Consider the following 26,468-nt stretch of genomic DNA (forward strand, 5'->3'; position numbering starts at 1 on the left):
CCCGTGCCAGCCTGCCCTGCCAGCCTGCCCTGCTGGAGCTGGGGCCCCAGGGGCTGGAGGGGTGAAGAGTGCGGTGGGCACAGGGCTGGGGGCCAGGTCTCTGCTCGGGAGACCCTGGGGGGGCCTCCCCGCTCCAGCACTCCCTGGCCACCTGCCCTGAGAGCCACAGACCCTCCGCCAGCGCCCACTCCCTCCACCCTGGTGCAGGCAGGCGCTGTCCACGCTGTGCTGAGGCCACAGCCTTCGCCGCCCCTGGTAGAGCCTCCCTGGAGACCGTCCTCCTTACACACAGCCCTGAGTGGTGCCCCAAGCGCGCAGGCCCGTGGGACCGCAGCAGGCGCTCCCGGGCCACGGCCTCCGGAGCACAGCTGGACGGGGCTGGGCAGCCTCCGGCCCCTGGTGCCCAGCTGCCGGCTATGTGTCTCCTTCTCTTGCAGGTCAAGCAGGCTCTGGGCCTAAAAGGCCTGTTCCTCCGAGGCCCAAAGCCCGGCTCCCTGGACAGTCATGCTGCTGGGCGGCCCCCGCCCCGGCCCTCTGTTAGCCAGCGGCTCCTGCGGCGCACGGCCAGTGCCCCAACCAAGAGTCAGAAGCCAGGCCGCAAGGCCTTCCCAGAGCTGGTCCTGGGCCCGCAGGACCTGGGCTCTGAGGGGGAGGCCAGCGACGCGGCACCTTCCAGCCCCGGCCCCGCTCCCGAGGCCCCAGCCCTGGAGGAGCTGGGCAGCCGCAGCCCTCGAGGTAAGGCACCGGTGGAGAGGAGCCCGGTGCAGGTGCGGCCCCCGCGGGCCCCCGAGGGCCCTGGGCCTGCCAGGATGGCCACCACCTGCATGAAGTGTGTGGTGGGCTCCTGCACCGGTGAGGACGCCGAGGGCCTGCGGAGGGGGCAGCTGCCCAGCCCGGGGCCCGAGAGCAGGCACGCGGCCATCAGCCAGCAGCCCCGCGCCTGGGCGGGCTCGCGGGGGGCGCCCCACACTGCCTCCGGGAGAAGCAGAGGGGCCCCCAAGGGCCCTGGGTCCCAGCAGCCGGGGCCGGGCGGCCGCGGCTTCGTGTCCTTGGACTCCAGCAGCCCGGGCAGCCCCGAGGGGACCCCCCGCTGTCCCGAGGGCACCCACAGGCAGGCGGGGGCCCTGCAGAGGGAGATGAACGCCCTGTTCATTCAAAAGCTGGAGGCGATTAGGAGTAAGTCCCCCGTGCTCTCCACCGGTAAGCCCAGACGCTCCTCTGCAGTGTCCCCATGGTGGCTCCCACGCTGCCCCCGCATGGCCTGGCTGGCGTCCCGCTGTGCTTCCGTGTCCAGAACTGTGGCCTCTGTGTGTTCACTGGCCTTCGTTTCCTTGTTCCACCGGCTGGTCCCATGGGCCCCTCAGCCCCCAGACCCCCGTCTGACCATGATTTGCCCCGCAGGCCCCCAATGCTCCCCAGGGGCTGGGAAAGTGATTGCAGCTCTGGCCGCAGCCGTCCTCACCCCGGGCTGGGGACTGGGGAGTCTGAGCCGGGTCCACTTGCCGAGGCCTGCAGCCCAAAGGGTGGCCTCTGGAGCCCAGCCTGACTGCCAGGGCCCGGGGGCAGCTTCCAGGCCCTCCTCCTGCCTCCCCCTGGCCGGCACCGCAGTCCTCTGGGGAGTCTGGCCTGGGCTCCTGGCTGGGGCTCAGAGTCTCGACGTCGAGGCCTCTGTCTGCAGCGTGAGGGGAGCAGCTTGGCCGTGGCCCTCGGCCCTGGGGACGCGTGTGTGAGCAGCTCTGCTCCGGAGCCCCCACCCGGCCCCAGGGCTGGTCGTGGCAGATCTGCCTGTGGCCCCTGGTCACAATCCGAGCCCGGGGAGGGCGTGCTGGAAGCTGGGCCACCCTCCCGCTCCCCCTCCGTACCCGCCCAGCCTTGCGTCGACTGTCCACGGCCAGCCCCACCCCGGCGCTGACCACCCTCTTCTCCTTTCTGTCCCCACGCTGCCTTCCTAGTCAGGGATTGAGAGCGGCTGAGTGCCAGGTAACGGGGCCCGGCCGCGCATGGGCCCTGAGCTGCGCTGGCCCCAGGAGGGCCCTGCCTGTGCGCCCAGGCCCATCTCTTCCCCCAGCAGCAGCGGAGCGGGGGGGGCAGGGTGGGGGCAGCTGTGAGCACGTGGAGGGGCCTGGAGCCCCGCGGGCACCCCTGACATCTGCCTCTCCCTCTCCCCGCAGACGCCCACCCCTTCTCCTCCCTGTGCAGCCTGGAAACCATTGCCGAGGAGCCAGCCTGGGGTCCCGGCCCCCCACCGCCGGGGGCCGTCTCCCCCAGCCACGCCCCTGGAGGGCCCCAGTGCTCTGCGGGGCCCGGCACCAGCTCGGCGAGCCCCCCAAGGGTGGCTCTGGGAGCTTCCGGGCCCCTGCAGCTCGGGACCGGGAGCCAAGGGAACGCTGAGCCAGCCCCTGAAAGCAGGCAGTCGGCGTGCCACGGCGGGGGCCCTGCTGGGGCCTGCAAGGGCGCCCCCGGTAGCCAGACGGACGGCAGGGGCCACCCCCGGGCTCTGGGCCACGTGCTCAGAAGGGCCAGGAGCGAGGGGCAGGTCCCCTCAGAGTCCCTGGGTGGACGGTGGCCCCTGGCCAGGCCCCGCCCCGTCGTGTCCTTGGATGCCACTGGCGGTGACCAGCTATGGCAGGCGCTGGAGCCAGGCAGCCACTGTGGCAGCGTGTCCCCATCCTCCAGCCTGTCGTCTGGTGACACGGCCATCGACCTCTCCCTGCAGGGCCTGGGCTTGGGACTTGACAGCCTCCCGGGGGCCCCGGCGGGACGCCTGCCCCTGTGGCCCTGCTTGGCCTCGGCCGCCTGCCTGGACCTGCCCGCTGTGACCAAGAGCAAATCCAACCCCAACCTGCAGGCTGCTGGCCAGCTGCCTGTGGGGCCTGACGAGCTGCAGCCCCGCCCCCTGGCCCCATGGCCACCCTGGGCCCACCACCCCCTGGTGGGCCTCCCGGACTGCACTGTGGCTGCCAAGTCCAATAACCTTGGGGACCTGACCGTGGACGACGTTGCCGCCCCGCGTGGAGAGCCCGGGCCGTGGCCTGGGCCTGGCCGGGGAGAGGCCGGCAGGGCGGGGGGCGCGGCTGGACGCCCTGACGGAGCAGCTGCGCAGGCTCACGGGGTTCCAGCAGGCTGGGGGCATCACGTTGCCCACCAGCGGGGGCCCGGCTGGGGAGGGGGCAGCGGGGTCCCGGCTGGGGAGGGCGCAGCGGGGGTCCCGGCTGGGGAGGGGGCAGCGGGGCCCAGGCTAAGGAGGGGGCAGCGGGGGTCCCGGCTGGGGAGAGGGCAGCGGGGGTCCCGGCTGGGGAGGGGGCAGCGGGGTCCCGGCTGGGGAGGGGGCAGCGGGGGTCCCGGCTGGGGAGGGCGCAGCGGGGATCCCGGCTGGGGAGGGCGCAGCGGGGTCCCGGCTGGGGAGGGGGCAGCGGGGGTCCCGGCTGGGGAGGGCGCAGCGGGGGTCCCGGCTGGGGAGGGCGCAGCGGGGGTCCCGGCTGGGGAGGGGGCAGCGGGGGCCCCGGGCTTCCTGCGGCGTTCCTCCTCCCGCAGCCAGAGCTGTGTGCGCGCCATCACCAGCCGGGCCCACCGGGCCCGGGAGCGGCAGCAGCGGCTGCAGGGCCCGAGGGGCTCCCCAGAGAAGGAGCGGGGCACCCCTGAGGGCGCCTGCTGCGTGGGCCAAGAGGGCTGTGGGGATGTGCCGGCCCCCGCCAAGGGCGCCACCAACCAGCTGTCAGGTGCTGCCGCCGCTGGCCTCCTGCTGCAGCCCAGGGCTGGGCGGGGCCCGCGTTTGCTCAGGGTGCGGAGCTGCTGCCCCCGAGGCTGCCGCCTGTCCGGTGTGGCTGTGCCCCTCGGCCCTGCCCCTCCTCCTGGGAGGAAGGAGCCCACCCTGGGGCAGGGCAGAGTTTTCACGATCTTTTGAGATCCACGTACACATAGAAAGATACTTAAATTTTTAGAGGCAAAGCTTCTACAATAAGAAAATGGTGCCGTGTCCTTTTCCACTTTCCCCGGTTTCAGCTGCGGGGCGTGTGCGGGCGCGCGTCTGCCGGGCCCTGCCACGCGAGGCGCCCAGTGACCTGGAGCGTGGCCTCCCCGGCCCGGCTGCTGGCTTGTTCTGCGCACACTGCTCTGTACGGGACACTGTAGACTCTTGTAAACTCCTGAACACAGCTCCAATAAACACGCTTGCGCTTGCTCCGAGTGGGCTCCCTCTGTGGCCGCGTACCCGGTGTCGCGGGGCCGGAACCCAGAAGATGCCCCCCACCCTCTGCCCGCGGATGGCTTGGCTGGACCGCGCCCAGGGTCAGGGCCACAAGCCCCGAACACACCCCTGTTCTTTCCCTCCCCCTCTCCCGCCCCACTTATCGGGGGCAGACATTGGCCCTGGCAGGGCCCCAGGCCAGAGGGTCCCCAGCTGTGGGGCTGCTGCTCCTGGAGTCTCTGCGCACAGAGGACCGTCAGGGCCGCCCCCTCCCTCGAGAAGCTGGGGGGCTGACTGCCCTGCCCACCCGGGCACCTGGCCTGCACAGAAGCCAGCTGAGGTGTCAGAGGCCCCCCCCAAGGGTGGACTCACTTGGTACAACAAGCAGGGGCTGGGGGCAGCCCACCCATGGCTCAGCTCGGGGAGGCCTCGGGCCCCACACCAGGATCAGCCCTACTGTCCAGGGTCGGAGGCCCTGGGGACGGTGGGCGCCGGGCAAGGCGTCTGAAAGGCTGGGTGTTGGTGGGCGCCAGGCGCTCTGTGGCGGTCTGTCTCTTGCTGTGTCCCTCGTAGGCCCCAGGGACCCACGCCAGCCGCTTGCCCACACTCAGCAAAGGCCTGGGGGATGGGCAGTTGTGCAGTGCCACTTTCCTCCCAGGACCAGTCAGGCCCCTCGGAACCGGGAAGGCCCTCCTCCTTCCTCTGGTTGGGGGAGCTCAGCCTGGGGGAGCTGTGGCCCAACCCCGGAAGGGAGGGGCCCCCAAGGCACTGTGTCTGGGCTACTAGAATCTTGGGAGAAGTGAAGGGGAGGCGGGGGGCAGGGAGGGACACAGCCTGGGGCAATCTGCCAGGGCTCACAAGATATGGCGGGGGGGTGCCAGCCCTTCTCCAGCCCCGGGTGGGCGCTGCCTCTTGTTCCATTACCTCCCAGGGGCTGCCCTCAGCTGCTGGGAGGCCCAGACCCTTCCTGTCCCAGCTGAGAGAGGGACAGGGCATCGCAAGAGGGGTACCTGAGGGCAGGGCAGGTGCTCAGAGCCCTGGTGCCCTACTCACCGTGGGGCCACCGCAGGCTCCCCCCGCCTGTCCAGCGACCCTCAGGGGAGCGCCAGGGCCTGACAGGAGGGAGGCCCAGCGAGGCATCATGACACAGGCCGAGCTGGGCTCTGATTGGACCTCTGGAGTCCCCCTGGGTGTCTGGGCAGGGCACGCCCTGCACAGGGAGCCCCAGACCAGCTGGGATGATGCTGCTGCGACACCAGGGACGGGAGGACAGAGGGTGGCCTGGGCAGAAGAGGGCGCAGGCCAGGCCTCACAGAGGCGACCACAGGAAGCTGAGCCGTGCGTAGGTGCAGGCCGGGGGGCGGCGAGGGGCTGTGTTGGGGTCAAGGTGGGTGAGCCTTTGCGGAAAGGGGATCCATGGACCACCCACTGGACAGGCCTAGCCTGTGCCCTCTGGATGGCCGTGCCCCCTGCTCCCCCTGGCGGCTGCTCACAGGAAGGCCAGGGCCCTCTCCATCCAGGAGTGGGGTGCAGCACATGGGTCACCCAGGGGGGCTGCTGTGGTGCAGGACAGGTCGAGCACCCCCTGAGGTTCAGTGCAGGTCCCAGACCGCTGAGCTCAGGCTCCCGAAGAGGGTGCAGGGCCCCGGTTTCCCTGGCCCAGCAGGGCAAGTGCGAGGGGATCTTGGGCAAAGAGGGTGGGGCTCAGGTCCCTGCAGGGGCAGCCCCAACGGCCTTCCTCATCCCGCCCGTCCTCACGTTGCTGGGTGCTCCAGCAGTGAGGGACCTGGGTGCTGGGCAGTGGGGCTTCCTCAGTGCACAGGGCCCGGGGCCACGGCAGCAGGGCCCCCGCGCAGCTCTTTGTTCCTGAGACCAATGGCACGCACAGGCGGCCTCGCAGCTCCGTGGCCAGTTCTCCTGCCGCGATGTGGCGTCTGAGGCTCAGGTCTGCACCCCGAGGGACGGGTCCAGTGGGGGAGGAGCCCCTGCCATCTCACAGCACCTCCATCACGGGGCCCAGTGAACCCCCCACCCGCCTGCCGTCAGGCAGGGCTCTGGGCATGGGCGCAAGGCCATGGCGACAGAACCCACGTGGTCTGAGGGCTCCGAGCAGGAGGACTGGACCAGCCACCAAGTCCCTGAAAGTCCTCGAGGGCCCTCGAAGCCCGTGGCCTCCTCTCAGCAGCCTGTCTGTCCTTCCCGTGCGTAGCGGGGCCAGGCGGGGCAGGGGCGCGGGGGAGGCCTTCTCCAGATAGACACGCCGGGGAGCGATGCTGGAGGCCACGTGACAGGGCAGCGGCCATGGCCCACGGGCCAAGGTGGGCCTGAGAGTTCTAGAGATCACCTAGGGAGAGACCCCACTGCTGGGCTCCCTGGGGGAGGCGTGGGCAGGGCCCCCGGGGGGGGCTGCCCACCCTCACACCAACGAGCCAAGGCAGAAACGCTCTGTTCTCACTCTGGAAGCTATTTGCCGCGCCCTGACCTCAGCGTCCTGTCAGAGGCGTATACGTATATATTTATATTTTTATATATATATATATATATATATATGTATATATGTATATATATATAAAAGATTATTTAACAGTTAAATATATTCCAATAAGAACGTCTCACGGGACAAAAGTCGTGTCTCCCCACCACGAACACGTCAGCACTGAAGAAACACCGAGCCCGAGGCCGCGAGCGCTGAGCCCACACCTGGGTGCAGCCGGTCTCTCACAGAAGCACAATATAAATACTCTGATTTGAACGCGGGTCCCTGTTGCCGTCGAGATACGTTCCAGAGGCGACGGGCGGAGCAGCCCGGCGGCGGCGGCGCCTCACTCGGCCGGGACCTCGTACTTGAAGATGACGCTGAAGAGCCGGCCCCCCAGCCGCTCGGCCAGCCACGAGTTCTTGATGACGGCCAGCTTGAGGCTCTCGCAGCGCAGGGCCGCGTGGTAGTTGGTGTGGACGGCGCGGCCCATGCCCTCGATGACCACCAGGTCGGCGCCGCGCTCCCGCACCAGCACGGCCAGCCCCTTGTCCAGGCGGCTTCGGGGAGGAAGGGGGCAGTGAGGAGGGTGCAGGCGGGGGGCCTGGCACCCTGCACTGAGCTGCACCCGGGGCAGACGCCACACCCTGCCTCCAGCCAAGGGCAGCGACTGGCGGGAACGCCGGAGACCCCCGACCCTCGGCCCCCCCAACTACCTGGGCCTTGGGTCCAGCCTGATCCCCGGACAGCCAGCCCGGCAGCTGCCCTCCCGGGGCCCGGGGCCCAGGGTCTTGGGGACCCCTGGCAGCTGCGCTCCCGTTGCTACAAGGAAGCCGGTTCTGAAAACTGGGCCTTAACAATACTTTTGTATTTTGAGCTTTAAAGAATCTGAGTCCTTTCTACAGCTTTTTATTGTCCCTCCTTGTTGGTTAATAGTGGACCTGGAAGGGGATTAAGTCAATACTGGAGAATCAGCACTGGAACAGACCGAGAGGCTAACAGTCCAGAGCCCAGATGTGCCCTCCTTTACACGGGCCGCTCCAGGTTCCAGAAGCCCCGGGGTGGAAAGCACTGTGGTGACGAACTGATTATCCAAGAACAATTATCCAAGGTGGGGACACGCCCCCCTTGCTTCTTCCTCCCAGGGTCCCAAGGGAAGAGGTGCTGGACCCTGCCCGGGGCTGTGGCTGGCACAGCTGGCTTCCGCAGGGGACCGGGGGACCCGGGGGCAGAGGGGCCACGTTACCTGAGGTCGAGACACGGGGAGCTGGAGCCAGTCTGCATGAGCAGCAGCCTCCCTTCTCCGAGCGCCGAGCTGTCGAGCACAGCACCCGTGAGGTCACCCGTGAGGCGGCGCCCCCGGAAGCTGCCCCGCCGCGCCCCAGCCCCCCGCCCAGCTTACCGGACGACGGGGTCCATGGCCGCGATGCGCTCAGCCACGATGAGGGACTCGCTGTAGGTCACGTCGTTCAAGGCGGGTCCCGAGTTGCACGCCAAGATGACCTGCGGCAGGATGCCCGGGCTCCTTAGGGACCTTGGCCACCGGCAGTACTGAGCCAGCCTGGGCTCGCCCGCCTGCCCGCCCGCCACCCACCCACCCACCTGGGGCGGCCAGCGGAGGAGCACGGCCTCTGGCGACCTCTCACGGCTGGGCCGGCTCTTGGGGCAGGATGGAGATGGCCCCAGGGCCCCGCGGTCAGGCTGACCTAAGCCCCAGGACGTGACCGGCCAGGTCTCCTCTGCTCCTGCCGTGCCACTGCCTACCCGGCACCTACCTGCACACGGAGGGGCCCAGGGCGATGCCAACCCCACCGAGCACAGGAGCTGGGCAAGGGACCCGCCATGCGGCCCTCCACACTCACCTCCGTCCCTCTAGAGAGAAGCTCCCTGACAAAGGGGAAGACTCCCAAAATGACGTCTACTCCACTGTTATCTGCGAAAATTAAGGCACATTTGTGAGGGGGCCCCTGTAAGACAAAACCAGGACGTTCAGTTGGGAACAGGCGCGTCCAAGCGTTCCAGACACATCCACACTCCACTCCCCACGGCCGGGCGAGGGCTGCTGGGTCCTGCAGGCACTGGGGGCACAGGGGCAGCCCCGGCCTCTTCCAGAACTGCTAGCCCGAAGGACCTCTGACCTGAGGCCAGTGACCTCATCGCTGTCCCGCCGAAGTCAGGCTTGGAGCAGGGACGCCAGCTCATGCTTGTAGCTCGGGGCGGGGGGCTGAGGGGGACACTCCGGGGGGCCCTCGGTGCACCGCGCGGGCCCGCGCCACCTCCCCACCCGTGAACCCTGCCCGGGCCCCTAGGGCACAGGACAGAGGCGGGGACAGCTCCATGTACCTTCAGTCTCTGAAGCCACTTGCTGTAGGAGTCCACGAGCCAGGGCCGCTCTGCGGGACACAGGGACGCGGTCACCCGCCCGCCGGCCTCTCCGGGGAGCCGGTCCTCGCCTCCCCCCGGCTCAGCGGGCACGCGCGGCCGCCTCGCTGCTTCCCCCCACCGGCCCGAGTCCTGGCACTGGAGGAGAGCCCTGGGCGCCCCTACCTTGCAGCTTCCTCTTTGCCTCCTCAAACCCAAACTGGGGGTCAGATTCAAGGACGCTGCACAGGGGAGGAGAAGACAAAGTCACCAAAGCCCCGGACCTTGGCCTCCGTCGCTCCCATGGGCCACGAAGCCCCTCCCGAGCTGGACGAGCGTGCTGTCCCCCGTCACTGCTGCCGCGTCGGCTCGAGGATGGGGGAGGTGGCACGGGGAAGCCTCCGTGCTTGCAGCCACAGGCCAGGCCCCTGGGGAGCACCGGCCACCAGCCTCGCCCCAACGTGCCGCCCAAGGGGCAGCCAGTGCTGAGGGCAGGGAGGGGGCGATGGCTGTCCCGGGTGCCCGGGTCCGAAAGCGCACGTTGGGTGACCCAGCAAGTCCCCTGCACGGGAGCCCCGGGGAAGGCACCAGACAGCAGGCCCCGGGACAGGACCCTTGGGGGCACGGGGAGACGCGTGCCCACCACTGAACTTCACGAGGCACCTATTCACTCCAAACACCCAACAGCGTCTAAGCCCACCCCACACGGTCACTGTGACGCGGAGTTTCACACTGACAACACCCACACCCGCAGCCCTCTACGCGCCTGCTCTTGTGTGCGGGCAGGGAGGCTGGGTCCCAGCACCTGTCCCATCCGTTCCCGAGGCCACACGTGCCCAGCAAGCCCCCAGCAGTACCCCATCCCCCGAGAACCCCCGGTGCCCCCTCTGCCACCTCCTCGAGGGCCAAGCTGGGCCGGCCGAGGCTGGGACTGCCGGAGCCACGTGTGGCCCAGGCGTCATTTCGGGCCCAGGGGCTGTGGCTCTAAGGCCGAGCCGGAAGGAGGAGGGGAGGGGATGGGCCTGCAGGGGCTGTGAGGACAGCGGGCACCTACTCAGAGACGGCTTTCGCTCCCCAGTCGAAGACGTTGCCAGCCAGGAGCCCTTTCACCAGGGCCAGCTGCCTCTCCTCCCAGCCCAGAGCATCCAGAGAGTGGATCACCCTCTGGAAACACTTTAATGCCACGCCGTTGTCCTTCTGCTTCACCTGCGGGGAAATGCGAATGAAGACGTGGTCTGGCCTCCCCCAGGCCCCCGGCAGAGCAGGGAGAGGAGAGCACCGCGCCGGGAGAGCACCAACAGCGAGCCCGTTCTAGGGGACAGAAGACTCCCATGTGACGTCACTGCGGGAGGCTAGACAAACCCAGATCGCGTCAGGTTAAAAGCAGCGCTGACTCGGAGCAGCGCGGGCTGAGGGCAAGCATGGGGGGCACGCTGGTATCGGTGCAGGTTTGAAGCGTGCACTGAGGACAGAGGCTCAGGTGTGACGGTGCCGTGGCCGAGCACGGAGGACTCACACCCCGTGGGTGCCCGCTGCCCTGACCGTGAGACCCTCGGCACCCTGACCCACTGTCCCCAGACACCCCGTGCGAGGGCAGGGAGGAGGCGGCAGGGAGCTGAGGTCGGTGGGTTCCGGACCCCGTCCGTGGCTCCAGGGCACGCGGCTTCCTGGTCAAAGAGCCCAGGGAGGCACCTCCAGGCCACCAGCCAGGCCCTGGAAGGCTCGTGGCCAGGACGGACATCCTCAGGCACCAACCCTTGAGTTTCCAGGCTGAGTTCAGGAGGCCAGGAAGAGGTGAGGGGGCCTCAGTGCCACATGCCCGCCACCCTCACCGGCTGCGGGTTAGAACCCCCAGGACACGCTGCTGACGAGGTCACAGTGGCGCCGGCATCGGTCCACAGCCGGTGCTGCCGACCAAGGGGCTGCGGCCCAGAGCTCCTGGGAGATGGACCCTCACCAGGGCGGCTCCAGGATGCAGCCTGTCGCCAGTGCCGGGGGTCAGGGCTGCCAGCACACCCGCTCGCTGGACAGGACGGGACTGACGCCCCGTTCCCCACGGCCCCCTGCAAGCATGTGCCCACCCACGAGAAGGGGGCGCTCACCTTGGAGTAGGGGTCCGGGAAGTTGAACTCGTTCAAACAGTGCTCCCTCGTGTCCAGGAGGCTGCGCACGGTCAGGGTCCCATAAGCGCTGAAGACAGAGCCGGGCGGAGGGCGGCTGAGTGGGCTGGACGGCCGACTGCACTGCCCATCGCACTCTCCCCACCCAGGGGCGTCCTCGTGGCGTCCAGGCGCCAAAAGGAGAAGCCCAGGAGGCCAGCGGGGTGCTGAGCGTCCCCGAGTGTGTGCCAGGGGAGGGGCACAGAGCTTCCTGGAGAACTTCGAGGGACTCGGCCCTCGGGTGCGAGCGCGCGTCCCCGTAGAGGCCGCCTCTCGGGGCCCTGGCCAGGGCGAGCAGGTGGGCCACTCACAAGGGCTGCTGCCTCAGCGTCTGCAGCTTGTTCCAGTACTTCTGGCGGAACTTCTCGGCCCTCTCGGCTGCATCCACGGAGCCTGGCTGGCTCGCCACGGCGCGCTTCACGACCTACCAAGGACGGGGCGGCCAGCAGTGCTCAGGGCAGCCCCCAGCCCGTGGACGGCAGGCGTTGGCGGCAGCCACTGGGGGCTTCCCTTGCCAGGTGGGAACGGGGTTGCGCCAGCCCTGACCCAAAGCTCATGTCCGTGTCCTCTGATACCAGCCCCAGGGCCCACTGGACACCAGCTCCTGCTCTGCTGGGGGAACTGGTGGTTCTGGAGCATCTCCAAGTCTGTGGGACCCCTCGCTCTGAAGACAGACCCCATGGGCCTCTCTGAGGGGCGTCGTGGAGGAATGGGCGTTCCCAGGAGGCTCCCATGGCCTTGACCCCCGAGCCTGGAGCCGGAGGCCAGCCACCGCTGCCCCGAGCCTGGAGCCGGAGGCCAGCCACCGCTGCCCCTGAGCCTGGAGCCGGAGGCCAGCCACCGCTGCCCCGAGCCTGGAGCCGGAGGCCAGCCACCGCTGCCCCGAGCCTGGAGCCGGAGGCCAGCCACTGCTGCCCCCAAGCCTGGAGCCGGAGGCCAGCCGCCGCTGCCCCTGAGCCCTGGGCAAACTGCTTGCTTTTTAAAGAGACACGGCAGCTGGGAAAGCCACTTGCGAGCTGATGAGGACGCACCTCACTGACACCACGTCCCAACAAACTACTCAGTCAGGCTCCCACCTGGGAACTATGAATTACACCTCAAATAAAAGGCTCCTGGAAACCCCTGTTCTCCCCCATCCCGCCTCTCACTGCCCCTTGGGAACCTGAAACAGTCAGAGGTAGCCAGGACCTCAAAGGCCCACAGCCCAATTCCTGGACGGACGGGTGTCTTCTTCCTGGGGGTGTCCAGCCCCGCCCCCAGCCCTCATCCCAACCTCACCCCCGCCCCAGGCCCTCACCCCGTCCAGGGCCTCCTCAAAGCAGGTGAGCCAGTACTTTCGGGCCAGCGCGTCGTCCGTGAGGTCGACCGTGTCAGGCACGTAGGAGGACGGGTCCAGAAGGAGAGGCAGGTTGACGAGCGGCCTCTCCAGACGGTCCATTTCCAGCAAGTCGAACTGGGAGGACGAGAAGCAGGCGGGCACGTCAGCCGTGTCCTTTCTGAAAGACCAAAAGCCCCTTCTACAGGTCTTGGAACCGGCTTCCCCGCACGAAGGGAGGCTGCCGTGCGCGGCTAATGGAGAGCCCGGCTCCTCCCCGGCCCTGGGCCCTGCCTGCCTCTCACGGCCTCTCTCAGCCCGGGCGAGCCCTCCACTTGTCCGGGGCCCTGAGCCCGACGCCCCGACCCTGGGTCTGCTCACGCACCCGTCTTCCTGCCGCGCCCCATGCTCTCTGCTCCGCGCTCTGAAGCACGCACACCGACCGCCCTTCTGGTCCAACCGCCCTGCCCACCGGGCTCTGTCCTGCGGCTCCTGCCCGGGGTCAGTTCCCAGGGGGGGACACACCGCCCCGTCCCCCCATGCCCCGCATCCAGACCCACTGCCCCTGCCATGCTCAGCAAGGCCGGGACGCTCGATGCCCACGCCAGGGTCTTTCAAACGAAGGGTCCTGTGCGCCTGGCCCCGTTCTCGGATGAGAACTGTGTCAGGCAGCTGCTCCAGGGACGTGACAAGCGAGTGAGCTCAGGGCTCGTCCTCCAGGCACCGCTCCTGCCCCCCACCCTCCAGGGAGCTGCCCACCTGGGACTTGGCCCTGTGTTGCTGACTGGCCCACTAGCAGGGTGAGGCGGCAGGTGTGCTCGGACCAGGGATGGTCTGGATGAGAAGATCCACCCCACGAGGGAGAGATGGGCTTTGGGGACGCGCCACGTGAGCGCACGTTTAGCAGGGAAGGAGCCGGTGTGTCTCCACGGGGGTCAAAGGCAGCAATGGCTGCCTGCTGCCCGGCTGGCCGGCAGGGGCCGCCCTGTCCTCCGATGAGTGGGAGCTCACATCTGAGCTCGGCCTGGCCCCCTGCCCCTGGGGATCCCCACGCCCACTCGCAGGGACACCCCAGCACGACAGGCGCGTGGGGTGCCCAAGCTGTCACGGAGAGGGGCCGCGTTGCACATCAGCGTTGGCTGAAAGGTTTCTGGCCCGCCCACCCATTTCATTTTGCCGTCCGTGTGGCCGGCATCCACGTCGTCCTTCGACAAGTCAGAGACGTTAACGCCTTTCTCTGTACACCCGTCACGGCGGGCCTGGGCCTTGCCAACCCTGCCCCTGGTGCCTGCTTTTGGGAAGGGCCCAGCTACCCCCGCACAGCCGGCTGCAAAGGATGCGGTGTGGAGCTGTGGGAACTGGGGGTGCCACACGTGGGGGGGACTCTCCCCAGGAAGTGAGAGGCGGATGAGGCACATTCTTGCCATGTTTACACTGATTTACAAGAGAATCTGCATCTACAACTGAAAACCAACTTTCCCTCCAAACTGGCTAGCAACCTGTCCTGAAGGTAGCATCCCGGCCTGTGTGCCCAGGCCAGGCCAGGCCAGGCCAGGCAGCTGCAGGCCTCGGCCTGTCCTCCAGCCCCACATGCGATTCTGATAAACCACTTCCTGGGTTATCAGGGACGTGATGTCAATAAGACGGTAACGGGCTTCCCTGGTGGCGCAGTGGTTAAGAGTCCGCCTGCCGATGCAGGGGACACGGGTTTGTGTCCTGGTCCGGGAAGATCCCACATGCCGTGGGGCGGCTGGGCCTGTGAGCCATGGCCGCTGGGCCTGCGCGTCCGGAGCCTGTGCTCCGCCACGGGAGAGGCCACAACAGTGAGAGGCCCGCGTACCGCAAAAAAAAAAAAAAAAAAAAAAAAAAAGATGGCAACAGCTCCTCCAACGATGATCTGGGCCAGGACGGGGCCACGGCAGTACCATCCCGTCCCAGCTGGGAGACCCCCTCCACACCGGCTCGGCTGGCGGGGGGAGCTCCCATCCAGACATGGTGGGCCTCACCCCAAGGGGCGACTGAGGAAAAGGTGGAATCGCCTGAGGAAATTCGCGGACTCTGCAGGCTCGGTACCGCCTTGAAACCATCACGCAGAGAACGTGTTCTAAGAGAAGGGGCCCAAGCTGGTGCCCGCGACCCACAGTTTTACCCCGATTCTGCTGTAAACGGTCCCAGAGCCCTAGGAAAGACCCCCTGTGGTCCCGAAACTTTATATTCTCCCTGCAAGCCCGGCAGGGACCGCGTGGCCCTGAGGGCTCCGGCTGAACACCCGAAGAATGTGAGACACTACGGGAGGAATGAGAACAGCCAGCTGCAGGCTGCAAACGTCTCTCTTCGGCCCCAGAGTCTGTGGTTCACGACCAGCCTGCACCAGGAGGAGGCGCCTTCGAGCCCGGCCACGGCGGCTCTCCTCGGGGACCACCAGGAGGCCACAGAGGAGGCGGCGCACGTGGGACCCAGGGCCACCCACGCCCGTACTCACGGTGCCGCTCCTCGGCCGCTGTGTTGGGCAGAGCTCGGGCGAGGAGCTCATGAGCCCGGAGCTGCCGGCGTAGTTCTCTTCCCAACTGTACTGGTTTGGGTCTGTGGGACAAGAGACCCGGCGTCAACCGAGGGGCGAGCGGCTCGGCAAACCTTGGGCGGCTGGACTGCCTCTGGGAGGACCGGCTGCCGAAGGCCTCCCTGGCGCCGGGCGGGCCGGGGGCGTTGTCCTGTTGTGTTATTCCTTACTGGCACAGAAACCTCTCAAGCTGAGCGGCAGCTTCCGAAAGGTACCCGTGGTTTATCTCAAGTGAGAAGCTGGACTTAGGGACGCAGTGAAGGTCTGCCTGGGCTGCTCTGACTGGCGCTGACCCCCACGCAGTCTGCCCTGTGCTTCCTCGCGCAGAATCACGCCTGCGATTCCTTCACGTGTCCTTCAAAGAGGACAGACTGGATGCGCATCTGAAGCGACAACTGGGCAGACGGCCGGGAGGAGCCGGCGGGCCGAGGCCTTCGGAGGCGAGGCCGTGCGCGCAGCCCCTGCACGGAGCCCCGTCACTTAAGGACCCATGGGTTGACTACGTGGCACCCACGCAAGTCGGTTTCCACCGGCCCCTCAGGAGAATCACAGCAAAGGCTCCTGCCACTGCTGGGGAGAGCCCACGAAGACACCATGTCCACCCACAGCCCTTGATCGTCGCTTAACACGAGCAGCCATTCCAGTCACTCCCCAAGGCCTCCCCGCCTCCCGATGCCGCTGCCCAACATAGGCCGCGCTGTACTCACTGTCCTGCTCGGCTCCTTTAAGAAACGCTCCTATGGCGCCCAGGTAGCCTTCGTGCCTCAAGAACAGCGCCTGGACCTCCCCCTGCCACGGAGACGCCCCTGAAGCGCCACTCAGCCCAAGGCTGCAAGTCCACCCGACACAGGTGGCCTCCCTCCCGACTCGGCGCCTGTCCACGGGGCTGTGCGCACACGCGGAGTTCAAGGGCCCACCGTTCAGAGCAGCGGGCCCGGCCTTTTTGGCACCAGAGACCGGTTTCGTGGAAGACCGCTTTTCCATGGACGGGGGTGGCGTCGGGGGAGGGCGGGGGGCATGATGGTTCGGGTGGTAACGCGCGCGATGGGGCGCAGCCCGGGGCGTGGGGAGCCCCGGTTCAGAGGGTAACTTCTTCCACAAAACGGATACCCACCCAGTTCCCCATGCTTGCTGGGGGCCACACCCCCCCACGCCGTGACCGACACCTAGAAGCTCACCTGGAGCTCGCGGACAGTGGGAGGCGGTCTCTAGACCCCACCCCCGGCAACGCGCCAAACGCAGGGATGGCCACGGCGCCCCAAGCGCAGGATGCCCGGAGCTAGTGGGTGGGAAGGGGCTGCGGGCAGGGGCTTGGGGGTGCTCAGCTGGGTCCCGCCTTGCTCCCGTCCCCTCTCAGGCCTGAGAGTTTGGAGACACGGGGGCCCGGGCCAGGGGCGGGCAGAGCAGAGGAAGGACGCGGCGGCCCGTTACCTTGGAGAAGAAGTTGATGCTGTAGGTGATGGTGCGCATGGTGACGGGGTGGCCGCGGATGAAGAAGCCCCCGAAGTACACCCGGTCCAAGCAGTGGAGCCTGGCGTACAGGCAGGCGAGCTGCCCGATGTCGTTGCTGATCATGTGCAGCAGGCTCTTGGCCATGTCCTCCTTGGAGAACTCTGGGGGCGGAAGCGGCACGCTGGGCAAGCGGCCAGGCGGGCGCCACGCGCCTCCGACAGCCAGAGCGGGCGAGAGGCCGTACCTGTGTCCGCGGTGGCCGACTTCCCGAAGCTGCTCGCGATGAGGTTGCCGCTCAGCCCCAGGGTCTGGTGGGCCCCTCCGTAGATGTCCTGCACCAGCATGTCCACGTTCGTGTGCTGGCCTCTGGAAGCCAGATGCAGCAGCTCGTCAAACTTCTGTGGGGACAGAGCAGACGGGAGCACCTGAGGAGCCGCAAGCTGGGAGAACCCCACGGCCCTGGACGAGCCCACGGAAGGAGGCCAGCCGCCGCGCTGGGTAGGGAAGGCCCTCTCCTGTTATGGCCCAGAGGTGGGGGGAGACGGGCAGCCTCTGTGCACCACCCAGCTGGGCGACACTCTGGCCACCTGGACGCCCATCCTTCAGAGACTCGGGACGCAGGACAAGGTACAGGGAAGAACCACTTTCACAACAACCCCAGCCAAGCACAAGCCTCCGACCCCACAGCCGCCAACCCTCTCCTGAGGGGACCAGGAAACAGGCTGCTCCGTGGAGCCAGGAGCATCCTCCCAGAGCTGCCCAAATACCTTCGTTTTGGTGAGCAGAGCCCCAAGCCCCCAGAAGGTGCCACCCCCGATGGAGCTGCCGCCGATCCACTCGAACCTGTCCTCTGTCTCCACCTGGAGCGAAATGAGGGCAGGTGCGTTAGCAAGGGGGCCCCCAGCCACTGCCCAGCAAGTCCCGGGGACGCGGCGGCTCAGGGGTATCCCCCGCCCTGCGTGGCGGCGCCCTTGAAGGCCGAGTCCGGGTGGGCTCGGCAGGTGCTCGTGCTGGAAGCAGGGGGCCCACCTCCCCGCAGACCGCCCGCGCCAGGCACTCCGCGTGCGGCCTCGCGCCGTGAGCGCCAGAGGCAGGCCTGGGTCTGTGTCCGCCTCCCTGTGCCCGCGTGCCTGTGCCTGGCATGGCTCCGACATGCAGCCAGTGCTCAACAAAGCGCTGCAGAGGCCCGTCATCTCCCACGAGCCAGGCCCCACCTTCACGATAGAGACCCCAGAGCCGATGCTGACTAGGAGGTACGGGAAAACGCTGGGGTGGTTGGTCTGAAACCGGAACTCGGGGTTGGAGCCCTTCTGGTACATGAAGGCCTCGTGCGGGATGTTCTTCAGCACGAAGTTGCAGCCCTTGATCAGGCAGGTCATCACGTCCTCCTTGTCAACCCTGCCAGGGAGCAGCCCAGCCACTGGCACCGGCACGGGCCACGGCACGAATGGCCCCTGCCTCCCCGCGCCCCTGGCAGGGCCGTGGCCCCGGGACCCTCCGTCCAGCGGGAGCGGGCCCGACTCGGTCTCGGGGCTCCGTTCCTTTCCTTTCAGCCCTTGCCTCTCCCCACCCACCATCTTCAGTCCCCCGAGCCTTCCTGAGTTTCGGCCACCTGAATCCCACTGCAGCCGGCCCAGAGCTTGGCCTCAGGCCCGCAGCCACCCACCAGCCACCCGGAGCCTCACTGGGTCCTGAGGTCTTAGGAACCCCAAGAGCCGGGCGAACGGGCTGGTGCAGGAGAGGGGCCACTGTGGCCGCCAAGTCAGGGCCCGACCCCATGAGCGGAGGCCAACCGGCCCCTACGCTCCCCTCCCCGCCCCGAGGTCCCCACTCACTTCAGCTGCAGCTTCTCTTCGATGAGGTCTTTGAACTTGTACGCCCCGCCCCCGGTCGCCTGGATGACCTTGGTCTCGGTGTTGACCAGGTGGTCTTTGATGAAGTCCAGGCAGGCCTCTATGTAGGTGTTCTCGAACTTGACGAAGTGCAGCCTGGCGGTAACCTCCTCCTGGACGGAGATCTCATAGGGCGGCTCGTGGTCCTGCTCTGTGTCCTGGGGGTGAGGGTGGGGAACCCGCGTGTGTGCACTGCCTCGGGGAGGGGACGACACTGACACACAGCCCCTGGGCACCCTCAGCAGCGGCGACGATTTCTGCCTACCCTGAAGTCCGTGGGAGTCCTGATGGCGACGCAGGTGGGAGATTCGGGGGGGAGGCACGAGCAGGCGGGAGGCGGGGGTGCTCTTGCCAGGGCTGGGATGGAAGGGGAACTAAGCTGGGAGCGTGAGGGAGGGGCATCGGCACTAGAAGCTTCCAGGGCCTGCCCGGGGTCCTCCAGGAGGCTCACCTTGTCTGAGTGGTCGAAGGACCGCACTCTGGCAACTTTGTGCTGCACGGTGGAGTAGTAGGCCAGCTTGGTCAGCGAGCCGCCTACAGGGGAGACAGATGCCGCGGATTCAGAGGTGGCTGGAAGGGACCCGAGGCTGCCCTTCCACAGGCCCTCCTCTGCCAGCCCTGGGTCCTGCCCACAAGGAGTCTGGTGCTACCTGAACGTGAAAACCCTGCAGGGCACCCAACAGAGGAAGGGAATGAACTGGGAGACCTAAACACACTCTGCCTTCCTTGAAAAGCTCTGTTCCTCCTCAGGGCCCAGACTGAAACGGAGACTGTCCGTTTCTCCACCAGCACTGAGTCCTTGACGAGCAAGGGACCCGCTGTTTCTGGGTGACTCGGCGACCCTCAGTGGTTTAGGAAAATTCTGTTTCAGACTCTGATCTTGAGGATGAACCAAAGGAAAACGCTGACAAATGCACTGTTTTCACTGAAAAGCATACAACTGACGGTCCGCGGAAGGAGGTGGAGAAGGCAATGCAGGCGGGGGAGGGGCTGTTTTCACCAGGAATGTGCAAGGAAGGGGCCGGAGAGCAGCGGCTGAGGCCCGGACTCACCAAGGAGGCCCTGCAGAGGGCAGCGGGGACTTGTTAATGCCCCTGGGAAGCCTGGATGCCCCTGGCCTGTGACCAGGGGCAGAATATCAGGAAGCAGATAAGGCCTTTGGGCAAGTTAAAAAGATCCCCAGAGCAGTCCTCCTGGAGGAGGAGTTCTGGCGAGCCCCACTCCTGAGTCAGAGAGGAGGCGTCGGAGGCTATAGGTGATTCACGGCTGTGAAGCCACGAACGGCGGAGCAGAGAGAGGCAGAAGGCTCAGCTCTGCAAAGTGACCTTGGAACCAACTGTGCTTCCTAGGAGGCCCGACAAAAATAAGGGGGAAACCCCTTGTCTGGAGAAGGCGGCTAAAACTATTAACAACTGTTGTTTTGTGACAAAACACTAAGGGAATGTTCCACAAACACTCAAGTCAGAAACACAGATTTGGAAACACAGTATCCGAAGGCCAAAGCTCTGCCAGGTAAGAAAAATCAGAGCCCAGCTTCCGAGACCAGTCACACCTGTCCCATCGGAGCCACCTGTCTGGCAGTGTGGACAGGGCCTCCCGGGACGTCCTGCGACCTGGCCTCGTTGGGCCACGTTTGGTCACTGAACCCCGTCGTCCTGGGCTTGCTCTCATCCCCAGACCGTCAGCTTACGACACAGAACCTGGCCTTAAGCCTCCTTATCCCTCCTCCCTGCCCCCAATCCCGGCCTGGCACGGAGCATCTTCCACTGAAATGCTTGTTGCCCGATTCACCTCTGTGAATAAATCGTTTCCTAAAAAGACAGGCAACGCAAAGGGATGAAGACATCTTTTGAGAAGCTCATCGTAAGTTACCCAGGTCACAGAAATCCAATTCCAGACAGTGTGCTCTTCAAGTCAGCTATAAATCACAACCAAAACACACAGTGTTGGGGTTTGTGGGGGGCCGTGGGGAGTGAGCTGGGTTCTGTGCACCGCACACCATGTACCCCGAGTGGGGCGAAGCCCGGCACTGCCCAGACTTGTCTCCCACCCGAGCCAGGAGACAGCGGATGGGGCACGGGGCTGCGAGCAGAGCAGTGCGGTCAGTCTGAGCCAGGGTGAGTTCACAGAGCAGCACAGGGGGCGCCTGTGGGAGCCCACCTGCTCTCAGGGTCCCTTGCGATTAGAGTGAATGCCAACTCGGGCCGGGGCCGCACACGTCACACCTGACGAGGGCAGTGACCAGGCGGCCAGCACAGTCCCGCGCTCTCTGGTGGACGCCATGGGCTCTCCGGGCCACCCCACCCCATGCTCCACCCTGGGGCCCACAGCACCCCCGACTGATGGGAGGGACCTGAGCCAAGACCCGCCAGTTCATCCAGAACCCCGGGGCATGGTGCGGGGCTGTCCTTCCACTCCAGGCACCTCCGTGCACATCCCTGCCCTGTGGCCCCTTCTGCTTCACCCAAGGGACCCTCCCTCTGCCCAGAAGAAACCTGGAGTCAAGTCAGCTTCAAGTATGTGTTGACTCAAAGCATCCCTGAGGCTTTTGAAGCAGGGACTCCACCCGCGGAGAGGGGCGCCCCGTCAGAGCTGGACTGAGGGCTTGGGGACGGGAGAGGAAACCGGAAACCTGCTTGTGAACCACTGACAGCACTCTGGCTTTGTGGATTCCTGGGTGGAGGACCCCTGCCCTGAGCCCCGTGACCTCCCATCAGCTACACTAACAAAGTCTGTCCTTGTGAATTCCCTGGCGGTCCAGTGGTTAGGACTCTGCGCTCTCACTGCTGAGGGCCCAGGTTCAATCCCTGGTCGGAGAACGAAGACCCCACAAACCTCGCAGGGTGGCCAAACCCCGCCTCCCCCCCAAAATAAACGCACAAATGTTTGTCCTTAGTAGCAATGAACGTGTCTTTTAAAGAACCAGACAGAGGACCCAGAGCCGGGGGGAAATTTCAGAGAGGAAATAAACATGGACGCTGAAAATATGCCTTTGAGTGTCCTTCTGCTAAGGAACCCTGACCGGGCTCGGCCCTGGAGGACAGGCAGGCACTCCCGCTTCCGCGCCACAAGGTAGGGCCACGCAGAACGACCCAGGTAAGCCCTGTGGCCAGCCAATTTTCGGGGGTGCTTCAGAAACGTTAGGTGCCGACCCGTTGGAGCAGAGCCCCCAGGGTCAGGGCAGCAGCATCAAGTGCGGAAGCTCCGAGCACACGGCCGCTGGACTGCCATCACATCCGGAGTGCACAGGGGTCCGAGGACAGCGGCAGGGCCCCGAGGGGCTGACTTGAGCCCCCAGGCGGTTCCTCGCGCTCACCGTCTCTGGCCCAACGTCCAGCCGGGCACCGTTCTGGCGGGTCCCCTTCGGGGGGCCGACCTCAGGCTCACAGCTGCCCTCGCCCGCCCTCTGCCTGGCTCCGCCCGGCCTCTGGCTTTGCAGGTGGGGGCTCAGGACGCTCCCCACTTCCCTGGACACCGCCCCCCCCAAGGACAGGGGAGGGGGGCGGCCCAACCCCTCCGGGGAGAAGCGCACGGTCTGTCCCTGCATTCACTGAGCGGCCACGGCGGGCCAGGCGCACGGGGGTCCCGGGCCGGAGGTCATGGACCGGCCCCGAACCGCCCGGGTATCCGCGCCTCAGCGTCCACATCTGAGAAAGCGGTCGGCGGGAGGCGTCAACGCGTCGGAGAGGGAAGGAGGGCCCTGCGGGGGGCGGGGCTCGGGGGTGCTTCCGACCTGAGGTCTGCGCCCAGGTCCTCCAAAGCCCCGGCCCCAGACACCCGACCCCCGATCTCCGGCAGGCGGGGAGCTGCGCCGCCCGGCGGCCGACCCCCACCCCCGCTCCCGAGGCGGGATGCCAGAGGGGCAGCCAGGCCGCCTCTCCCGCGGGACTACGAGCCCCTGCATGCCCCGCTCCGGCCGCGCGGCGCCTGCCGGGAGCCGTAGTCCGGCTGCCGCAGAGAGCGGGCGCCGCCGGCTGCCCGCGGACTACAAGGCCCGACAGGCCGTGCGCGCCGACGGCCCGCGCCCCGCCCTTCGTCCTTGCCACCGCCCCGGCCCGCCGGCCTCGCTGCCCGCGCCCGCGCCCGCCCCCGCTGCCCCGCTCCCCGCGCCCGCCCGCGGCGACCTATGTCTATGGCGAAGCGCTTGGCGTTCTCCAGGTTGCGGAAGATCTCGTCGGGGGGCAGTGTGATGCTCTTGTCCAGGCTGTCCCCGCTGCTCCCGCTGCCGCTCGCTCCACACTCCGCCATTTTGAATGTGCTCGGCCAGCCTCATCAGCCATGGAGATATATGCGCATATATTTGACTGCTAAACGCCTCCCGCGCATAGATTATGCTAATGAGCGTTCGGGCCGGCCCTCGCCCCTCCCGCCGCCGCGGCGGTGGCGGCTGGAGGGCCGACTCAGGCAGGCGGGCGCGGGTCCCCCAGACCGGACCGCGAGGCAGCTCGACACAAAACCTCTGGGCTGTCGTCGTCTTTGTTGTTCCTTCACTGAGTTGGCCGGATGCTGACCTCCAATGATATGAGCTAGTGCAGAGGGGGCACCTGGGGTTTGGAGACCACCAGGGTAATCGGTTTCTTTAGTGACTGCTGTTGTGAGCCTGGCACCTGCACGTGAAGACGCGTGGGACCCACCAGCTTGGTTCCCTAGGAGTGCAGGACCGTGGGTGTTAAAAACCCTATGCAAACAGGGGGAGTTGGGGACCCCGCCCTCTAGAAGCCTTTCTCACCCCGCCCGGAGTAGGAGCTACCCTTGCAGCTGGGCGAGATGTGTGAATGATGGTGAGACCCTCAGAAAGTGCAGGGGAAAGCCGAGCAGCCTTCCTGGAGGAGGCCGTTTTCTGGCAAAAGAGGGAGTCTGTGGGAGTTTGCAGGGAACAAGCTGAGAAAGCTTCCATGTGGTGTTGGGGACAGGCTTCCAGGGCGTCTCTGGGAAGGCGTGGGGGCTCTTCTTAAGGGGCGTGTACCCCTCAAAGGCAGTGGGCACTTTGCAAAAGAGCCCAGTGTTGGAAGCATGCCGAGGGCCCGGGTGGCTTTGGCACCTGCCTCCTGGGTGACCCTGGGCCAGTCACTTGGAGTCTCTGGACCTCAGCCTCGGTCTGAGCATGCCACCAGCTGCCTGACCAGGTCAGCCTGACCAGGAGGTGCACCCACGAGAACAGCGATTGCCCCCGCTAAGTTCAATGGTGTGCCTGCCGCACCAGCAATAAACGTGAGGGGTGTGAGAGGGGCTTCCCATCCCTTGCTCACCACTCCCAGGGCTCAGCAGGGACCCCAGAGGCCACTAGCAGTACTGGCCTGGAAGGGGTGCTACGGACCTCCGCTGCAGAGTGGACAGAAAGGGATGGAAGGCAGAGCAAGGAGAGGTGCCAAGCAGAAACGAGGGAGGGCAAGTCTGGGTACCTCTGGGTCCCTGCAGACTCAACCCACACCCCGGGCCTGCCTAAAAATAGGTGCCCTTTCTGAGACCAGGGCCTGCCCTTGGCAGGCTCATTGCCAGCACTGCCTGTTTCAGCCTTGGTGAGCGGTCCACCTGCAGGAAGGCAGGGCAGCTGGCCATCTGTGGGCCAGCCGAGGAAGTTACCCCAGGAGCTTGTCCCAGGACAGGGCCGCCGGGCAGGGAGGACCGTGGCGGGGCAAACACCTTCTGTGTGTTTGGCCCAGCTGCCCCCTTTTTGCTGCAGCAAGAGGTCTGCTGCAGGCTGTGGCTTTTGGGCTGCTCTCAGCTGGACGGAGCTGGACATTCCTGTCACTTTGCCACCACCCCCACCTGCAGGGAGCTATAGTGAGAGGTCTAGGGCGGGAACCCAGGTTCCCCGCCATGTCCCCTCCTACTGCACACGGGGGACCTGATGTGTTCCGTGAGGCCCTCTCCCTTCTGGCCTGCCTCTCCCCTGCTTCCCTGCCTCTCACTCACTTTCTCCCCGAAAGCCTGTTTCTCCCCGGCCTCCTGACCTGACCCCTCACCCGTCATTTCCACCTTCTGCTCCGCCCCCTCCCTCCCTCCCTGCCTGTCACCTCTGCTTCCTCCCTCCGGGCTTCTCCTCTGCCTGCCCTCCTCCCTCCCCCCTCCCTTCAGCAGGAGCCCAGCCCTTCTTCTTGTGTCCAGGGGGTCGCTGGCAAGGACACTGCCCACCCGTGGCTGCAGACCATGATAGTCCCCACTCCCCGTCATCCCTGCAGACCCGCCTGCCCGGTGGCCACCGAGGACACGTGTGAGGCACAAGAGACAGACAGTGGAGGGGGCTGAACTCGTCGGATTTTATTAGAAGTCTTTAGAGCAGTCCCGTGGCTCCCACGTGACTGAGAGTTCAAATTCTGAGTACAGAGTTGTGCCCACGCGCACCCACCCACACGGGAATCCTTTAAGGATCGTGGTGGAGACCCCCAGCCGCCCCACACAGCCCCGGTGTGAGCCCCGACCAGACAGCAAAGCATCCCCAGGGGCTTTGCGCCCACGGCTCTGCCCTGTCCTTCCACGCCCATCCAGGCTGACACTGTCGTTCCTACGAGGATACACCTTGAGTTCCGCCTTCACAAAAGGCAAATGTGCCCACGGCACGGCCTGCGCCAGGCCCACTGGCCTGGCAGCACCGGATCTGAAGAAAGCCCTCTACGCATGGGGCGCCGGCTGGCCGAGCCCCGCCGCCTACAAATATCATAGAACCCCGGCAGTGGGGACTTCCCAGAAGTCACTTGCTGAAATGCAAACACAGAGCAACCCCATGGGGTCAGACATTTGGCAGAAGATGGGCCCTAAATGACAAGGACACTGCACGCACATTCTCTGAGAATGACCCTCCTGCTGGCCCGCCAGCCTGGAGAGAGAGCCTTCCGGAGAAGGGGCCAGTCCAAGCCAGGGGCGGCACGGACGATGGGGAGGCCCTTCCCTCTGCCAGAGGAACGCGCTGGCCCTCTGGTCCTCCGGGCAGGGCTGCCGCCCGCGGGTCACCACGGCCGCCAGAGGCCGCAGGCGGGCTGGCGCGCAGAAGCGGCGGCGGCGGCGGCCTTGGCCGGGGCGGGCGCGGGCGCGGAGCCAGGCGCCTTGGGCTCCTTGGCGGGCGCGGCCGGCGCGGCCGGCGGGCGCTGGAAGTGGTAGAGCAGCTTCATCTGCGTGTCGCTGGCCGCGTGCAGCGTCAGGAACTGCACGGCCTCCTGCAGGCACCACGAGTAGCCCTCGCTGTAGTCCTGGTGCAGGCTCTTGGGGCCGGCGGCGGCGGCGGCGAAGGCTGCGGGGAGTCGGGGCGGCGGTGAGCGGGGCCGGGGAGCCCGGGGCGCGGGGCGGCGGGGAGCGGGGCGGGGCGGGGGTCGCGCGGGCCGGGGCTCCAGGGCGCCGGGCGGCTCACCTTTGCTGTGTTTCAGGTAGCTGACGGCCATCTCCAGGATGTCGGCCTTCTCCAGCTTGGAGTTGGGCTGGTGGCGCGCGAACTCCTGCTCTAGCAGCAGCTTCAGCTGCTCGATGCTGCTGTTGATGCGGTCGCGGCGCATCTTCTCCACCACCGGCTTCCGCAGCTGCGGGCGGGAGGAGGGGGCGTCAGCGGGGCCGCGCCAGCGCGGGGGCCGCAGGGGCCGCGGCCGCGCACTTACTCGGTTTTTCTCTTTGGGGCTGAGCAGCTCCACGGCCACGGTGCTGGGGGCCATGCCTGGCGCGGGGAGAGGCGAGGAGGCGAGGAAGCAGGGAGCGGAGCGGGCGCGTCCCGTGCTGGCGCGGGCCCCGGCCCCTATATAGGCGCGGGCGGCGGGCTGGCGCCTGGGGCCCGGGCGCCGCGGCCGTTCCCACACTCCGCGGCCAATGGCGGCGCGGGCCGCACAAAGGCGCCGGCCCATTAGCGCACGCTAAATTGCCTGTGAATTGGCGCGGGCACAATGGGCGCTCCCCGAGGAGCAGGTGGGCCGCGCGGCACAATGTCCGGGCTGTGGGAACGCGCTCGCCCTCATTAGCATCCCGGGGCCTGATGCTGGGAGCCCCGCGCCTCAATATGCTGCCTTTTCCCAGGCCGCGGGGACAAGGGTGGGGGCAGGAAGGAGCTGCGCCCCTCCCCTCCCCTTCCCTCCCTCCCCCTCTTCT

General features: G+C 66.9%; 4 protein-coding genes across 7 annotated transcripts in view; 2 read left to right on the forward strand and 2 right to left on the reverse strand.

Moving 5' to 3' along the window:
- Nucleotides 1-2,307, forward strand: part of PLCH2 (phospholipase C eta 2) — a 51,831-nt gene extending 49,524 nt beyond the window's left edge. Inside the window, exons 20-21 of the mRNA XM_060013185.1 lie at nt 438-1,980; nt 2,172-2,307. Of these exons, the coding sequence (XP_059869168.1) occupies nt 438-1,730 (1,293 nt within the window). The 3' untranslated portion in view covers nt 1,731-1,980; nt 2,172-2,307. The remainder of the gene's footprint in view (nt 1-437; nt 1,981-2,171) is intronic.
- LOC132425785 (1-phosphatidylinositol 4,5-bisphosphate phosphodiesterase eta-2-like) lies at nt 2,001-4,131 on the forward strand. Its single transcript, XM_069540666.1, is given in 5 exon segments — nt 2,001-2,040; nt 2,172-3,006; nt 3,008-3,178; nt 3,535-3,781; nt 4,003-4,131. Coding segments are annotated over 5 exon segments (1,422 nt in total).
- A 2,420-nt stretch (nt 4,132-6,551) lies between these two features.
- PANK4 (pantothenate kinase 4 (inactive)) lies at nt 6,552-22,661 on the reverse strand. 2 transcript variants are annotated; one of them, XM_060013193.1, is made up of 19 exons: nt 22,526-22,661; nt 18,853-18,935; nt 18,345-18,559; nt 17,724-17,907; nt 17,277-17,369; nt 16,754-16,907; nt 16,489-16,670; nt 15,765-15,846; nt 14,980-15,080; nt 12,480-12,635; nt 11,494-11,606; nt 11,126-11,213; nt 10,078-10,229; nt 9,210-9,265; nt 9,006-9,055; nt 8,525-8,629; nt 8,065-8,165; nt 7,909-7,977; nt 6,552-7,222 (listed from the first exon to the last, which is right to left on the reverse strand). In XM_060013193.1, the coding sequence occupies exons 1-19, from the start codon at nt 22,647-22,649 to the stop codon at nt 7,009-7,011; spliced, it is 2,322 nt and encodes a 773-aa protein (XP_059869176.1). In that variant the 5' UTR covers nt 22,650-22,661; the 3' UTR covers nt 6,552-7,008. The 2 variants fall into 2 exon arrangements, 1 of the variants encoding a protein (XP_059869176.1); XR_009519650.1 differs by lacking the exons at nt 6,552-7,222; nt 7,909-7,977 and having other exon boundaries at nt 8,525-8,595; nt 22,526-22,655.
- A 1,990-nt stretch (nt 22,662-24,651) lies between these two features.
- On the reverse strand, nt 24,652-26,209 carry HES5 (hes family bHLH transcription factor 5). Of its 3 annotated transcripts, XM_060026315.1 has the most exons (3): nt 25,988-26,209; nt 25,747-25,912; nt 24,652-25,629 (listed from the first exon to the last, which is right to left on the reverse strand). In XM_060026315.1, the coding sequence occupies exons 1-3, from the start codon at nt 26,039-26,041 to the stop codon at nt 25,349-25,351; spliced, it is 501 nt and encodes a 166-aa protein (XP_059882298.1). In that variant the 5' UTR covers nt 26,042-26,209; the 3' UTR covers nt 24,652-25,348. The 3 variants fall into 3 exon arrangements, with proteins under 3 accessions (XP_059882298.1, XP_059882203.1, XP_059882273.1); XM_060026220.1 differs by having other exon boundaries at nt 24,652-25,912; XM_060026290.1 differs by having other exon boundaries at nt 25,747-26,070.
- Nucleotides 26,210-26,468: the final 259 nt, after the last annotated feature.

This window comes from Delphinus delphis, chromosome 1 (assembly GCF_949987515.2).
Source record: "Delphinus delphis chromosome 1, mDelDel1.2, whole genome shotgun sequence".
NCBI lineage: Eukaryota > Metazoa > Chordata > Mammalia > Artiodactyla > Delphinidae > Delphinus > Delphinus delphis.

What these genes read in the sequence shown, in the direction of transcription:
- PANK4 (XM_060013193.1), bottom strand. Translation starts at nt 22,649, where the DNA reads ATGGCGGAGTGTGGAGCGAGCGGCAGCGGGAGCAGCGGGGACAGCCTG. An exon ending in TAAAGGAGCCGAGCAGGACA is followed by an intron (nt 15,081 to 15,764) that starts GTGAGTACAGCG and finishes CTTGTCCCACAG; the next exon opens with ACCCAAACCAGTACAGTTGG. An exon ending in TCCCGGACCCCTACTCCAAG is followed by an intron (nt 10,230 to 11,125) that starts GTGAGCGCCCCC and finishes ATTTCCCCGCAG; the next exon opens with GTGAAGCAGAAGGACAACGG.
- HES5 (XM_060026220.1), bottom strand. Translation starts at nt 26,041, where the DNA reads ATGGCCCCCAGCACCGTGGCCGTGGAGCTGCTCAGCCCCAAAGAGAAA. An exon ending in GCCCCAAAGAGAAAAACCGA is followed by an intron (nt 25,913 to 25,987) that starts GTAAGTGCGCGG and finishes TCCCGCCCGCAG; the next exon opens with CTGCGGAAGCCGGTGGTGGA.